This window comes from Uranotaenia lowii, chromosome 2, assembly GCF_029784155.1.
Source record: "Uranotaenia lowii strain MFRU-FL chromosome 2, ASM2978415v1, whole genome shotgun sequence".
Taxonomy (NCBI): domain Eukaryota; kingdom Metazoa; phylum Arthropoda; class Insecta; order Diptera; family Culicidae; genus Uranotaenia; species Uranotaenia lowii.
Window position 1 is genome coordinate 388306395 of NC_073692.1, and position 17492 is coordinate 388323886.

The 17492-nt window shown below is 34.1% G+C and overlaps 1 protein-coding gene across 5 annotated transcripts in view; it reads left to right on the forward strand.

The window, feature by feature from the left end:
* Window positions 1-17492, forward strand: part of LOC129750061 (nephrin) — a 690512-nt gene that overhangs the window by 435263 nt on the left and 237757 nt on the right. For all 5 annotated transcript variants that reach the window (XM_055745260.1, XM_055745255.1, XM_055745256.1 and 2 more), the window contains exons 3-4: window positions 4881-5048; window positions 5115-5294. In XM_055745260.1, the coding sequence (XP_055601235.1) occupies window positions 4881-5048; window positions 5115-5294 (348 nt within the window). The remainder of the gene's footprint in view (window positions 1-4880; window positions 5049-5114; window positions 5295-17492) is intronic.

Sequence of the window (17492 nt, forward strand, 5' to 3'; positions counted from 1 at the left end):
AAATAATTGCTACCAAAGAGTGAAGCTCTATTCAGAGCCGTGGTTTGGGTAGTTGAGAATTTTATTTGGGGAAGTGAGGAGGCAGGAGCATTTTCTTTATGAACACGAGATAAATTTCGCAGCAATAAAAAGGATAAATTATTCTGCCGCAGATTAAATCATCAACGGAAGAGGCTCACGCACCACATTTCATCTCTTTCCTTGGTGAGCTCAGAGGTTCAGAGATGAAATTTTCTGAGCTAGACTCGTAGAACGCTTTAAAATTTTGATTAATTAAACGACAACATTTTGATGAGTTCCAAGATTGGTTCTAATCTCAGTTAAGCTGTGAAAAGGATGATCAATTCCGTCAGTCAGAGATTCCGGTTCAATTTGAATAAAACAAAACGAAACCATTGGAACCTTATTTGTTTCGATTCAATTAGCCGACCGTTTAACAAATTAAACTAATTTGGCCCCTAGTTTAACTTCCGTCTAGTCCCGACCTTCCCCAGAAATCTTTCTTCCGGTTCATCGGGAAAAATCACGTTCACCTAGCCGGCTAAAAATTTCGCAAACTTTCACCATCCAACCAAACCGGATGAGAAGGACCCCCGAGTTCGAGTTTGCCCGGGAAGTCCGGAAGGCTTCCGGGTCCAAATTCGTAGAGAAGAAAGTTTCCAATTGAATTTTAAAGTTGCGCCCCGCTCTCATTCGTTCGTTTGTTGGTGGCTCCCGGTGCAACTATTTGCTGCAAGCCCCCGCGTGGTGAAACATTGCAAATTGCGAAACAATTTGGCTTCCGAAAGTTTGGATTGGTTGCAATTTAATTGGACTTTTTTTCCTGCCGGAAGAAAGTTTCTCCTGCCGGAACTTTACCTTGGAATTACTTTAAAAGTCTAACGAAATTATTCCTACTTCAATCGTTCAACCGGAAATCGAAGAAAAATGTTGATTTATGGTGGCGTCAACAATTTTAATTTTTCTATGACGGCAAGTAACAATTCAACGAATCAAGAAAAAAAAATAAGATGAAAGTCAGCAGTTGTGATGTGATGGAACGCAATCTTACATAAATTATGCACATTTCCGCTTCTCGAAGTTCTGCTGCAACCACAGGCAATAAATTTTCATTGAAGCAAGAGGTTGCGTCAATTGATTGAATGAATTGATTGCACATCGTTTCCTGACAGCGTAATGTTCTTGCGTTCTGTTCCTTTATTGCCGTCTTATAATTTTTAATGAGCGATAAAAACAAAAACTAAGTTATCAACGATGCAGCAAAAACAGCAATACACACCGGTTTGTTTCTTTCGTTTATTCTCTGAAGATGCAGGTTCGTTTTGCGGCAAAGAACGACTGACTTTTGCTCGCTTATGAATGAAACAAGGTGCTCACATACCTTTCCTGAAGCTGAATGAAGAAATCTGTCTGCTGGCAATTGAATGCAGCTAATCCGGTTTCTGCAGCTTAAGGATTTATTTGTTTTTTTTTCTCGTCTCGAAGAACAGTTGGATACATGATAAAAAAAAATTGAAACAAGACTCCGACTTGCCCACAACAGTTTAATTTTGATCAAATATTTGAAGCAAAAATGATGCATCATTTATTAACAACAAAATTTTCATTTAAAATCCCTCAGCTCTTATTAGTAATTGCATTTGCTATTTTTGGGTCTCATCTCTCATCTCTAATCTCTCATCTCTCATCTCTCATCTCTCATCTCTCATCTCTCATCTCTCATCTCTCATCTCTCATCTCTCATCTCTCATCTCTCATCTCTCATCTCTCATCTCTCATCTCTCATCTCTCATCTCTCATCTCTCATCTCTCATCTCTCATCTCTCATCTCTCATCTCTCATCTCTCATCTCTCATCTCTCATCTCTCATCTATCATATCTCATCTCTCATCTCTCATCTCTCATCTCTCATCTCTCATCTATCATCTATCATCTCTCATCTCTCATCTCTCATCTCTCATCTCTCATCTCTCATCTCTCATCTCTCATCTCTCATCTCTCATCTCTCATCTCTCATCTCTCATCTCTCATCTCTCATCTCTCATCTCTCATCTCTCATCTCTCATCTCTCATCTCTCATCTCTCATCTCTCATCTCTCATCTCTCATCTCTCATCTCTCATCTCTCATCTCTCATCTCTCATCTCTCATCTCTCATCTCTCATCTCTCATCTCTCATCTCTCATCTCTCATCTCTCATCTCTCATCTCTCATCTCTCATCTCTCATCTCTCATCTCTCATCTCTCATCTCACATCTCTCACCTCTCATCTCTCATCTCTCATCTCTCATCTCTCATCTCTCATCTCTCATCTCTCATCTCTCATCTCTCATCTCTCATCTCTCATCTCTCATCTCTCATCTCTCATCTCTCATCTCTCATCTCTCATCTTTCATCTCTCATCTCTCATCTCTCATCTCTCATCTCTCATCTCTCATCTCTCATCTCTCATCTCTCATCTCTCATCTCGCATCTCATCTTTGTCATTTTTGTCATTCTTGTCATTTTTGTCATTTTTGTCATTTTTGTCATTTTTGTCATTTTTGTCATTTTTGTCATTTTTGTCATTTTTGTCATTTTTGTCATTTTTGTCATTTTTGTCATTTTTGTCATTTTTGTCATTTTTGTCATTTTTGTCATTTTTGTCATCTTTGTCATTTTTGTCATTTTTGTCATTTTTGTCATTTTTGTCATTTTTGTCATTTTTGTCATTTTTGTCATTTTTGTCATTTTTGTCATTTTTGTCATTTTTGTCATTTTTGTCATTTTTGTCATTTTTGTCATTTTTGTCATTTTTGTCATTTTTGTCATTTTTGTCATTTTTGTCATTTTTGTCATTTTTGTCATTTTTGTCATTTTTGTCATTTTTGTCATTTTTGTCATTTTTGTCATTTTTGTCATTTTTGTCATTTTTGTCATTTTTGTCATTTTTGTCATTTTTGTCATTTTTGTCATTTTTGTCATTTTTGTCATTTTTGTCATTTTTGTCATTTTTGTCATTTTTGTCATTTTTGTCATTTTTGTCATTTTTGTCATTTTTGTCATTTTTGTCATTTTTGTCATTTTTGTCATTTTTGTCATTTTTGTCATTTTTGTCATTTTTGTCATTTTTGTCATTTTTGTCATTTTTGTCATTTTTGTCATTTTTGTCATTTTTGTCATTTTTGTCATTTTTGTCATTTTTGTCATTTTTGTCATTTTTGTCATTTTTGTCATTTTTGTCATTTTTGTCATTTTTGTCATTTTTGTCATTTTTGTCATTTTTGTCATTTTTGTCATTTTTGTCATTTTTGTCATTTTTGTCATTTTTGTCATTTTTGTCATTTTTGTCATTTTTGTCATTTTTGTCATTTTTGTCATTTTTGCCATTTTTGTCATTTTTGTCATTTTTGTCATTTTTGTCATTTTTGTCATTTTTGTCATTTTTGTCATTTTTGTCATTTTTGTCATTTTTGTCATTTTTGTCATTTTTGTCATTTTTGTCATTTTTGTCATTTTTGTCATTTTTGTCATTTTTGTCATTTTTGTCATTTTTGTCATTTTTGTCATTTTTGTCATTTTTGTCATTTTTGTCATTTTTGTCATTTTTGTCATTTTTGTCATTTTTGTCATTTTTGTCATTTTTGTCATTTTTGTCATTTTTGTCATTTTTGTCATTTTTGTCATTTTTGTCATTTTTGTCATTTTTGTCATTTTTGTCATTTTTGTCATTTTTGTCATTTTTGTCATTTTTGTCATTTTTGTCATTTTTGTCATTTTTGTCATTTTTGTCATTTTTGTCATTTTTGTCATTTTTGTCATTTTTGTCATTTTTGTCATTTTTGTCATTTTTGTCATTTTTGTCATTTTTGTCATTTTTGTCATTTTTGTCATTTTTGTCATTTTTGTCATTTTTGTCATTTTTGTCAATTTTGTCTTTTTAGTCATTTTTGTCATTTTTGTCATTTTTGTCATTTTTGTCATTTTTGTCATTTTTGTCATTTTTGTCATTTTTGTCATTTTTGTCAATTTTGTCAATTTTGTCATTTTTGTCATTTTTGTCATTTTTGTCATTTTTGTCATTTTTGTCATTTTTGTCATTTTTGTCATTTTTGTCATTTTTGTCATTTTTGTCATTTTTGTCATTTTTGTCATTTTTGTCATTTTTTACATTTTTTACATTTTTGACATTTTTGACATTTTTGACATTTTTGACATTTTTGACATTTTTGACATTTTTGACATTTTTGACATTTTTGACATTTTTAACATTTCCGACATTTCTGACATTTTTGACATTTTTGACGTTTTTGACATTTTTGACATTTTTGATATTTTTGACATTTTTGACAGATTTGACATTTCTGACATTTTTGACATTTTTGACATTTTTGAGATTTTTTACATTTTTGACATTTTTTACATTTTTGACATTTTTGACATCTTTGACTTTTTTGACATTTTTGTCATTTTTGACATTTTTGACATTTTTGTCATTTTTGTCATTTTTGACATTTTTGTCATTTTTGACATTTTTGACGTTTTTGACATTTTTGACATTTTTGATATTTTTGACATTTTTGACATTTTTGACATTTTTGACATTTTTGACATTTTTGACATTTTTGACATTTTTGACATTTTTGACATTTTTGACATTTTTGACAAGTGAACTTTGAAACTTATTTTGGAGCTTGTGTTTAGGTTTATATTGCCTTTCTTATGCGTGTTTCATCTGTTTTTTTTGTGTATGCTACGCTTATTTTTTTCAGATTTACAAATTCTTTGTTCAAATTTCATGGCAGAATATGAATCAATTTTTAAACACGATCGAATCTGAATAAATTTTTTCCAAATTTTTTTTCATGTGACTAATTTCACTCTTTTTTTCTCCATTTACAGTCTTCTCAGTTCTCCTGCTGGTATCGTCAGAAGCAGCGGCCCAGCAGCAAAAGTTCCGGGTCATGCCCCGGGACCTTCAGGTTCTGGAGGGTTCCGAGGCCCTTCTTCGCTGCGAGGTGTACAATCTGGCCGGTGCCGTCCAGTGGACCAAAGACGGATTTGCTTTGGGTAGGTTTACTCTTATTTTAAATTCAAAATTGGGTTTAAATTTTCTTTTTTAAATTTTTTCCTTAGGGTTTTCCCAAACGATTCCCGGCTATCCGCGCTACTCAGTGCTCGGTGATCGGGCTCAGGGTGTCTTCAATCTGCGGATATCAAACGCCTCCCTGGAGGACGATGCCGAATACCAATGCCAGGTTGGACCGGCCAAGTTCAATTCGGCCATTCGAGCGAATGCCCGGCTGACTGTGATATGTAAGTACCTTCCTTTTTGTCTAGAATTTTGGGAAATTAGATAACAGCGGAAGCTTCCGAAAGAGAAAACAAAAATCCCGAAAAACCGGAGGATTTCAGCTGTTCGAGAAACATGAGTTACGGGAAAGAACCTTCTTTGTCAAGGGTTTATGGGAAAATCGGCAAGCTTCTGCAAGTGTTGCAAAAATTTACGACAGCCCCTTCCGAAAGCTTTTTTGGGAAGGGCTTTTTTGTGGCTCCTCCCGAGAGAAAAAGGGATTCACTAACCCCTTCAAAAACTATACTGCCCCAGCAGATGTCACCCAGGGGAACGATTTTTTTCTCTTGCGGCCACCGAAACAGAACAGTGTCGGCGAAAGCTTTACCAAAGTGACACTTTTGAATATATTATTTCGCCCGATGTGTGTGTGTGAGTGTGGGCCCAAGTTGCCCAGAACTTCCAGATCCGGACTATCAATGTCAGAAAAACGAGCGGCTAGCCGGCATTTTCGCCCCAGCTTAAGGTTGAACCGTTTATGATTCTGGATGTGGGTGTTGGTGCTGAGGATGAAAACTTTCTCTCTCAGAACTGCCAAAATTTATCATCGCATTTCGGTTAATGGAGCGAGAGTGAAGTTTCGGTATTTGTTTCTGGCTGCGGATTGAACCATGTGAAACTTCTACGGACCCCACTTTATGAGGAATGCAGAGAATGGACATACCGGATTCCCACCGAGTATTTTCGGGAACAAATAAATTTTGTTCAACTTTTTTATCAGTTGTGATTTGATTTGCTACCAGATTAGTTCAAAGGCTGATCAGTTGAAAATAAGAGTATTAATATTAATGAGTGAGGAAAGCAGTTTTAATCCAATAATCCATGTTACTTGGCGACCGTGAAAATTTGCAGATAGTTAAGGAATTTTTCAAGTTAAGTACAAACGCTAAAGCGAAAAAATGCTTTCTTTTTCTGCAAATTTTGACGGTCGCCATCACTGTCTTATAATTTTCTCGAAGGGGATAATTTTATTTACAGCTCTTAGTTGTCCTCAAATCAATCTATAATCTAAATTTGGACAATGACATCTTTAATTTTTTTTTATCGTAGTCTTTAAACTTCGATGAGAAACACTCCCTAGGATTTTTTCCCAAAGAAACTGTTCAATCAGCACCCTCAATTGGAATTCAACTTCGCATCACTTATCGTACCAGAGTTCTCATATTCCGGTGGCACAATTTATTAAATTTATTTGCCGAAATTGCGTGAATGAAATTCAATTATGCCCCGCCCCTGCCTTCTGCATCCGGCCTAGTTCGTGTGTCCAGGCCGTGAATCTCCCAATTTCAATGCTAGTTGCTGCACTCGAATGAAGGAGAGAAAGCACACAAATTCCGTGGTTTGACGAAAAATGTCAAGCATTTATTCCACTACTTCACTCTAGCTCAGTAGTTTTCCCATTGCTGCAATTTTTGGACGAATTTTTGACTCAAACTTTCGGTCCCCAGCAACTGGTTTCCCCCAATGATAGTTTTGTGCTAGTTGTGATAAAATTTTATCTCAAGATGAAACTTGGGGTAGAATTTTATCATTCCATCGTCAGCATATTGCGGTTGTTTTCCTGGTACAAAAAATCTAACTCTCCTCTTGTTTTAAACTGTACACGGTCGGAGACATGAAAACAATTAAACCGTAGACTACATGTGTCAAAAGTGACATAAATTGGAACATTTTATTTTTTACGAACCCCCTCCAGGAGCTGAGAGAACAGAGACGACACACTCCAGCTCCACACACACTCGACAAACACGATTAAAAGCGATGAAATTGTGCACTGCAGCATCAAATAAATTTCCGGAAATTATCGGAATGCCTTTGCGAGTTGAGTTGGCTCCAGCCAGGACTACTTACAAACTGGCTCCAGAAGGGTTGAAGCTTTTTTTTTCTGTCCTGCTCGCTTATTTTATTTTTCGCTTTCTCTCTTTAGGGGAGCTGTCCCCTGATGCCTAAAAATGCTCCTGTCGCACGCAAAATTCAGCCAGCAGACTGGGAGGCTCCTTTTCTGCTACTAGACGCAGAATGCCATAAATGTTGCTGTTTAATGGTGCAATAAATGAACATTGCCCGGGGGATTTTTGGGGTGATTCTTGAGGAGGAAAGAGGGATAACCTAAAGCCACTTGAAAGAAAGTGCAAAGACACAACGGTCCGAATTGATTGAGGTTACAATTACATGATTGAAGTACAAACATTCTTAGGACGATTTTTGAATAAAAAAAATTAGAAAAATAAAGGTTTTTGATTCAATAATGCAACAACATTTTTGTGACAAAATGTGCCAAAAAAACCTCATTTTCGCTGTTTCAACCTTGATTAGTTAAAACCATTTTGGTGTTTTTTTAACATTACGTCACTATTGATCTGAAAAACGATAATTAAAGTTGTATGAAAATTTTTTGCCTTCCTGAATAAGTAACTTCCAATAGACCTCATGGAGTTAAGACCTCAAGTTTGGTTCATTATTCAATCAAGCTTATTCAAACAAATATATGAAAAGAGGTATCATTTTGTGTTTTATTTCTGCTGACCAAATATCGAACTTTTGTTATTTTTGTTTTATGATGTGTGTTCTTTATTTATTGAAAATTTTTAAGAAGATTATTCCCCGATTTTCAAATCGATATTCGTTCATTTGAATCCGTTATTTTTTGGAAATAAGGGTTAAAACTCTTATATTTTTTCGCTTTTTTCTAAAATATTTTGTAATCAGAAGTCATAGAAAAATCTTATTTGACATTTGAAAGCAGTGCTATTAAAAAAAAAATAAACGAAACTGAAGCGGAAACTCTGTTTACAAAATTTCAATTTCAGGAAAGATGATCATAGAATCAAAACCGTTATTTTCAATATTTTTGATATCCTCTATAGTTTTGGCAAAAAATTACACATATTTATTTAATGATTTTTTTAACTATTTTTTTTGATTTTTTTTTCCAAAATATTTTGTAATCAAGAAGTCATAAAAAAAATTGACATTTGAAAGCAGTGCAATTTAAAAAAATAGCATTGCTTAAAATAGCACTGCTTAAAAAAAACAACATTAAAATAAGGACTTAATAAAAAAAAAACATGTTGGGCTGTTACAACGATTTTGCTTTTTTTTGTTCAACTTTAAAAGTGCGACGGTGATAAAACATTTACAGAAAAAAGTGTTTGTTTTGTCATTTTTTTTGTGGCGTTTCATACAGTTTAAAAAAAAATCAGATCCGAAATTTCAAAAGTTTTCTCCCGTTTGTTAAAAATTTGAATCCAATTGTTTAATTCACCTTAAATTCATCATTGAAATTTGATTCGGCTCCTGCATAGGCATTGCATATTTTTATTTTGTACGAAAAATTCAGAATTTTGTAGCATAAATCTAAGTTTTTTAATTTGAAAAATGAAAAGAGTTCAATTTTTTTCAGAAAATTTTATATCTACTATTTTTGATTCAAATTTAAAAAAAAATGATAAAAAAAAATCTTTGATGTTTATGCAATCACCATGACTCATCAAGACTTTAATATCATTCAAATACAAAAACCATATGTTACGTTGAAAAAAAACATTGAAAAGCTTTTTTTCGACAATCAAATACCAACCTTTGGCTTATAGAAGTTGCATTCTATTTGATTTCATTTCTTAAAAAACTCAGGAGATTAAGGCACATGATAAAATTGCATATTTTCTATATAGACCCCGTTTGATTTTGTCAAAACTCCCGGACAGTATGTGTTACCAAAATCGAATGCTGATGCCAAATCCGAATGTTCTTTCTCAACATTTCCACTTATTAATTAAAAAAATACTATAATTAGAATATTACCGTTATTATAAGTCAAAGTCCGATAATTTTCAGTCATTTTTAAAAAAATTTCATCATGTTTCTGATGCGTTTAGCAGTATTCTTATATTGATTTTAAATTATGTTTTTTTGTCATATTTGCTATTTTTACTATCTTCTATCATTTTTGAGCAATTTTTGTCATTTTTAGTCTCTGGATTTTTTTTCAATTTTATGAAATGTTCATCTTTTTCATCTTTTTCTGAGTACTTTATATTTTTTTCATTTTTTTGTTGTTTTTCTTTTACTTTATCACAGTAAGAGAACGTAAAAACATTTTTTTTATCAAATTATTTTGGTCCTATTATAGCGAAAAAAAAGGTAATGTTGCTTCTGAAAACCATTTGATTTTGACACACACGGAGAAAAAAGACGACTGTTGTTCTAATTATTTCAGCTTGATATACCGATCATCAAAGCGTAGTTGATTCTATCTCATTCAACTATAAATATGATAGACTCAACTACAAGCTGATGATTGACCTAACGCAATCAATTATGGGTTCAATTATAATAGTATAATTGATTCAACTCTAAACATGATAGGTTCAATTACAACTGTATGATTGATTTCATGCATTCAACTATAAATATATTTGATTAAACTACAAACTGCTGATTGACCTAAAGCAGTTAACTATGAGTATAATTGATTCAATTGAAAGAGTATAACTGATTCAATTGTAAATATGTGAGAATCAACTACAATTTTATGATTGATAATATGCATTTAACTATAAATATAACAGATTCAACTATACATTCCTTGTTGACCTCTCACGTTGACTGTAAATATGGTGGGCTCAATTGTAATAGCAAATTTTATTCAACTGTAAATATGATCAATTCAACTACAATTTTATGATTGATTTTAGGCGTTCAATTTTTAAAATAATTTATATTCAACTATACATTTCTGGTTGACCTCAAACATTGAACAACAAATATGATTTATTCAACAATTAATTCAACTGTAAATACGATGGATTCAATTACAAATGTATGGTTGATTCTAGGTATTGAACTATAAATAAAGTGAATTAAACTATATTAGTATCATTGATTGTGTGATACTTCAATAAATTCGGACACATTCAAACACAACATGTTTTTAGTAGTGTAGTTAGTGTGCCTTCAGCAGCAGGCAACTGGTGCTTACCAATGGCAAAAACAAAATGACAAAATTTTTCAAATCAAGCCAGTGCACAGGCAGTGGTTTAAAACTCGAAAAACATGATTATGAGCTTTTTTAAGGCTTTAATATAAAAATAGCTTTTTGATGTTTTCTACAATGCGCATATTTAATTGTTTATTTTTACCTGATCAATTTACCTAAAAGTGAGATAATTTTTCTCATTTTTGCATTTATCATTTAATCACTATGACGTCTTCAGAAAAGTTGTAGATCATCAAATTTTATAATATTTTGTTGGAGACGTCAAAGCTCTATATTTTGAAACAATATGTTTGATGAATTTTTTTCAAAAACTAACCTCAAACAAAAAAGAAAAATTCGTTCAACTTTTTTCAAAGTGAGTTTTGGGACAAACTTTGTATTGAGAGTGTTGTGACCATTGTAAAATTGCACAATTTCATCGAAGGTGTCAGGTCTCTATTTTTAAGTTTGGTGGTACATTTTGGGTTATTTCTTTAAAAAATTGCATGTTTTCATTGTTCAATATCTTTGAAAGTTGCAATTATACCAAAACAAAAATATATTCATTTGAACGGGCAAACTTTCAACATTCATGAACATATCGTTTCATTTGTATGCATGAGGTTTTACTGCAAAAGTAACTACAAAAAATAACAATTAAATAAGCGCATTTTAAAATGATGAAACATTGTAGAAAACATAATAAAACTGTTCTGACATTTAAACCTTCAAAAAGGCCATGATCACGTTTTTTGAGTTTCAAACCACTGTGCAGCAGCAGCAACTTAATCCCAAATGAAGGAATTGATGCCGCAGAATGGAAATAAAAAATTATGCAGTAAAAATACGAAAAACAACTGTAAATTTACTGTTGAACGCATGAAACAAATCACTGAAGTATAATTGTTTCAAAAATAATTATAGTTAAATCAACCATATCACGACAGTGGAATTCTCAAAATTCATATAGTTGAATGCCCAACATCAATCAGTGTTTTATAGTTGAATTTATTATGTTAATGATTGAATCAGTCATACAATTGTCGTTAAACCTGCCATATTTATAGAAGAATATATAAAGCCAAACATACAAATATAGTTGAATATTTAGTAAATATAGTTGGTCGAGAACAAATCATCAATATGATTGAATATAGTCGGAATATTGTTGATGACACAATACTTTTTTCTCTGTAGTGTGCCAAAATAAGAAGTTGCCAAAATCAAATGTTGCCAAAAATGAACGGGGTCTGAAGAATGAAAATGAATAGTCGAATCAAATGCATGCTTAAATCAGGCATTCAGATTTAAAAATAAATAAATTTATAATCTTAATAAAAATGACAGAATAATATAACAGAATCAAATCCTAGATTCGGTGTGAACCTGAATGATAAAATTATCAAAACTTAGCTCAAGTATGAAATAAAAGCTTCATACATCCAAAATATATACATAGATGAGTTTGTGAAAATTGAAATCACACTTAAACTTTAAACTTGATTGAATGTTGTACTTAAATAAAAAAAAAAATATTATTTTTCTCTACATTCCTTTCCAATTCACGTTTCTTGCAATGCAATCTGAAATGTTCAAGCGTTAAACAGAGAAAAACGGTTCCACAAATTTCCGTGTAAAACTCCCAAAGCCTTCCAAAGATGAGATTTTTAAGAGATCAAGTAGCACAGATTAATCCAACCAGCAGAAGAAAATTTTATTATGGTTTTATTAGGGCTTTTTTGTGCGGTTCGTTTTATGACGGTTTTATAATAGTTATGAAAATTGCTTACATTCTTGTTCGCTCATATTCTTGTTTATTTTTGGGAAGTTTTGAAAACGCTAATAAAACTTTTACTAATTATATCTACTGTTTAAGTTGTTTTGAAAGAGTATGAATGCTCTGAACTCAATGCTTAAACATAAACTTAGATGATTGCTCCAAGCTTTCTTTTGCATGCTTTATCATAACATTCAGTGCTTGATTATAAAATAGCCATTAAGCTACGAACTGGTCTGGATAAAGAATTCAAAACAGGACACGCTCAGGTAAGACCGCACATTTTTTCTATTGGAATTGCTATTTTTGCACAGTTTTGATAAATTATGTGCGTTGTTTTTAAATTAATAAAAAAAATTTGTAAACATTTTTGAAAAACTTCAAATCGCTGGAAGTGGTATGAATATCTCCACAATATGAGGATTGAGTGGAAGGGACCAGCTAGTAAGAAAAAAAATTGTTACTTGACGCCATCATTAATTCAAGAAGGTGGCTTCTGCTAAACTTCAAAAGGCTGTAAATCACTTAAAATCGCATGAAAGCTCCACAATATTGATTGAAAGGGGTAAGCTAGGAGAATTTAAATGAAATCCAAAATGGTGGCTTCTCAGAATATTGATATAATCACTGAAAATCTCATGAAATTCCCGTTATACGGGTATTACGGAAAGGACTAAACTAGAAGTCGAATTTCGCCATCTGACGCCATCATTAATCCAAGATGACAGCTTTCGCATTTATTCTAAAAGTTGTAAATTACTGAAAACCTCATGATACATGTACAATAAGGGATTTCAGGTGAAAGAGCTAAGCGAGTAAAAGCCAAATTTCATTGTCCGACGCCATCTTAAAATCCAATATGCCGGCTTTAGCTCAGTTTGAAAATACTATAAATTACTGAAAACAGCTTAAAACCCCAACAATATGGGTATTTGTTGAAAAGGATCAACGAATAGATTTCGAATTTCGCTATCTGACGGCTTCTCGAAACCCAAGATGGCGGATTGTTTCATGAAAGTTTTATAAAAGCTTTTGTGACCAAAATTTTTTAGCGTAATGATTTTATCGAAGTGAATACTAATTATGATGACGTTTCTAGAACAGGGTAAAGTGACCAAATTTTAGGTTTATCAGAGCTCTTGTTATTCATGAAATGCCCTGTAGCATTTTATGAAAATTAATACTTAAGTTTAAACGATGTTTTGCTGACCATTATAAAGCTTAAACTATTATTTGAGGTTTGTTTTCTGAAAATGAATTATAGAATTAATCTCTGAATTTCTGAATTTAAATTCTGAGATACCCATCTAGATTTCAATTCAAAGATCTGAATTAAATTTTTGATTTTTTTTGTTTTTTAAATTGGAGGAAAATATTAAGAGCGATAAATTTTTAAAAATTAATCTTATATCAGTAATACTTTTGAATGTCGAAGATTTTTTTTAGTTGAAAACCTTTATTGTCCAAATGATGATTTCCTGTTCTCAAGGAGTCCAGGAGCTTGTATTACACAAAGAAATGAAAGATCAAAAGTTATAACTTTATTCCCAGACAAACTCCTTTTCAAAATTCCTCAACAACTTCCACTTCAAACTCGTAGCAAAAAAAACAACCCTTTGTAAGGACCGCAATTTATCGCTTTAAAGTTGGTCACCTGACCGAGCACAAGCACTCCCCAAGGAAGGTAATCATCAGGAGAAAAGAACGGGTTTAAGGTTGGTCCTAGTTAGTACACTCCGAAACCACTCCAACTAATAAAGGCACAGTGACTCTCTCTCTTCTTGGGTCTCTTTCTGAGCCTGAATCTCTTTCGGTGTGGACAAGTGGCAAAAATTATCCTCTGCGACGACGACGACGCTTTGTCTCCGCCTGTGGAACACTTAAAACAATTGCCGGCTGCAATAAAGTGGTTCCGTTTTTATTCGTCCGGTGGGGAAACTCGCCTTAAGGGTAGGGAAGGGGGGTCCCTTATCTTGGACTTTTGCGTTAGAAAATGGCTGCCTATGCGTGTGTCGATGTAAGTGTGTTGGACAAAACTATACTTTAGTACACTTGCCGGCACGACACGATACGGTTCCACCACACCAGGCAGCGTAGGTACTTGTGCTAGAATAGTTTGCGGCTGCCCCGAAGGATCAGGAGGAGGAGTTAAAATGGGGAGGATTTCTCCCCTTCATCCCCCCTTTCTCTTAACTAGGGGGTATTTTGGTTAAATCGCTACAACATCCCCAAAAACGGCTAGGCTCAGCCGGGCTTCACTAAACTGAAATGGCAGTAGGAAGTTAATGGCACGTTTCGAGCGTTTATTATTAGACCGAGAGCTGCTGCTGTGTCGAAATGCACACAATATACATATGCCCTGATGGCGGGTCCCGGAAAAAGTTATGCTTTTCCGAGGTTGTTCCACTAGCAAACTCCCGGCAGACTCTCGGTCTCGGGTCCCCCCAAAAAAGCCACCGGAGGAGTCCGTGGACAGCCGGAAGCAGAGAAACTATTCTGTATGCTCAGCAGCCGGTTTGTGTTAAAAGCCAGAGCAGCGGAAATTGGAATGATTTACGAGCGGGATGTGACTTTTTCGGCGTTTTCTGTCCGAGCCGAGCCAAGCTGGCTTGATGTAAGCGAGATTTGCCTGGTACCCCTTCTTTGCCCGCAAATAATGCTGTGTGGTCTTAGTCAATCCGAGATAGTGCATGGATCCCTCGGATCGTCGTTGACGAACTAGAAAGGGTTCATCGAGCTTCGTTGTTGATGGACAGCTCGCTTGGAACGGAGGTTATGCTGTCTTTATAGAATATTTTGAAACCATCAAGTTAGATGTTTCGAAATAAGAAGACAACGGCATGATTTAGATCCTAAACAATAACTTAAAACGAAATATTTTAAAACATTTAATTCAGGACATTCTGAAAAATGATAATTGGAAAATTTTGATGAGAGCAATTTGATCTCAGAATGACCAATTTGTCAAAATTGTCAAAATTGTCAAAATTGTCAAAATTGTCAAAATTGTCAAAATTGTCAAAATTGTCAAAATTGTCAAAATTGTCAAAATTGTCAAAATTGTCAAAATTGTCAAAATTGTCAAAATTGTCAAAATTGTCAAAATTGTCAAAATTGTCAAAATTGTCAATATTGTCAAAATTGTCAAAATTGTCAAAATCGTCAAAATTGTCAAAATTGTCAAAATTGTCAAAATTGTCAAAATTGTCAAAATTGTCAAAATTGTCAAAATTGTCAAAATTGTCAAAATTGTCAAAATTGTCAAAATTGTCAAAATTGTCAAAATTGTCAAAATTGTCAAAATTGTCAAAATTGTCAAAATTGTCAAAATTGTCAAAATTGTCAAAATTGTCAAAATTGTCAAAATTGTCAAAATTGTCAAAATTGTCAAAATTGTCAAAATTGTCAAAATTGTCAAAATTGTCAAAACTTCAAAAATGTCATAAATGCACCATGACAGATTTTCATATCGGCAAGTTAGAAATCTCTTTAATATCTGATACAAAAAAAAATTCACATTCAAATCATCTTTGAAGCATTCCAGGAGAATTCAACCCTTCAATTCTGTGTGAGGGTCAAAAAAACAATCCCCTATTATGATCTGCCGTTTTATCTTCCAGACCACAGAATCGTGTCAATTCTCTGTGAAGGCCATAATTTGCACCCCCGTAAATGGACCCAAACGAAAGGGTGTTAATTGCGAATCGTTTTTGGGGCCGGAAAAATTGAAATCTACTCAAGTATTTTCTGACATCAGAAGAAGGCCGACCAGACTGAATGAAAGTCGATTTCATCCTTGGGAAAACAAATAAGTAAGACGGCTGACCGGGAAGGAGGGTAGAAAACGTGGGAAATGGACGCATTTTAAACTGAAAATACTTCCACCCAAAAGGAGAGCTTGCTCGTTTTCTTTGTTGATTTCCCAACAAGGATGGCTAGAACTAGGACGAATCACTATCAGCCTGGGAAGACTTGTTCAGTTTGTTTTTCCGTACACAGAAGCTGCAAATTTTGCTAGGAACAGACACTGCTAGGCAAACAATCCCAGCTTTTGCTTCCTGGAATCATCCCTCCTTTCCTCAACACAGTTTTTCGAGAAAGGATTTCTTGGCTTGGCCACTTCTTCGGCGATGTTGTTGGTTTGCCACCACAAGGCAAGGTCCTCTCAAAGCAAATGACGCTCTGAAAAGCAATCCCAAAACTGAATGATCTAAACACATCCCACCCATAGCACAGAGACGATGCCGACAGAACAGAATCTTTCGGTTTGCGGATGAAGGAATTTTATTGAAAATGAAGAACAAATAGCCGAGCTTAGAACAGCTCTTAGATTTTCCTGTCCGGGCGGGTGGGTGAAAAGGTTTGATCATATGTGTGCTGTTGCTCTATCGACCATCCATTCAAACCCCAACTAGGAGAACTCTTTTTCAAATGTGTGTGTGTGTGTTTATGTGAGCGAGTTCTCTGTTTAATTAATTTTCTTGTTGATTTTGATTATAGAGAATGGTAGTTTTCTGAAGATGTATTTATCTTTCGATGGCACACAAAACCCGATATCTGAGCAAGAGAATTCCGCTTAGGAAAGACAAACATAAATTCTTGGTTGGTTTGGTTATTGTGCGATCTTCTTCTGGTCGGATGCTACGCAACATCATTTTCCCCGATACACAATGTCTAGGGAAATTTTTCAATTTCATTGCAAATAGCTGATGGGAAATGGAAAAGGCCTCTAGATATGGTGTCTCATATAATTTTCATTTCAGTCATCATGATCTTTGAGACCTTCATCCTTAAAATCAGCTTCAAACCGCTGACCATAATCCAAAACTTAAACGCTAAGATTTTTCATTTTTCATTTGATGTGGATATTTTTCTCTGTTTCTACATCCGCCAAGATATTTCTGCTGCTGTCAACATTCGACAGCAGCGTTATGAAAAATGCATTTTATTTAAAATTCATGACTAGGCAAAATTCAAATTTTTCATCACATCGCGAGATAGTGGATGCAATCTGCCCGGGCGTCTTGTTAAATTTTTCAATTCTTTCCCACATTTTTCCTACCCCAACTCCAACCACGTTCAGCTGGCGGGATGCACTTTTCCGGGGCAAGATTTTCTCGTTGCTAGTTGTGCAGCAATGTATCATACAAGAAACCATGATCCTTGCTGCTTGCTTGCTCAATGGCCGAGCTGCCGAGGGAAAATGCAAAGTGCCTTCAACCTGGCAAGTGTTTAAATATTTATGGCGGTCGGTCTAGTGCCGGAGGCCCTCTCTCTGGTCTGGTCTTGTGCAAAGAAAAATCGACGATACCAACCAACCTACAACATCCCTCAAAAGAGGAATTCTCTGTCGGTGTGGAAAATCCGATATTGAAGCGAAAACTTAAGGGGAGGAAAATATTTCCA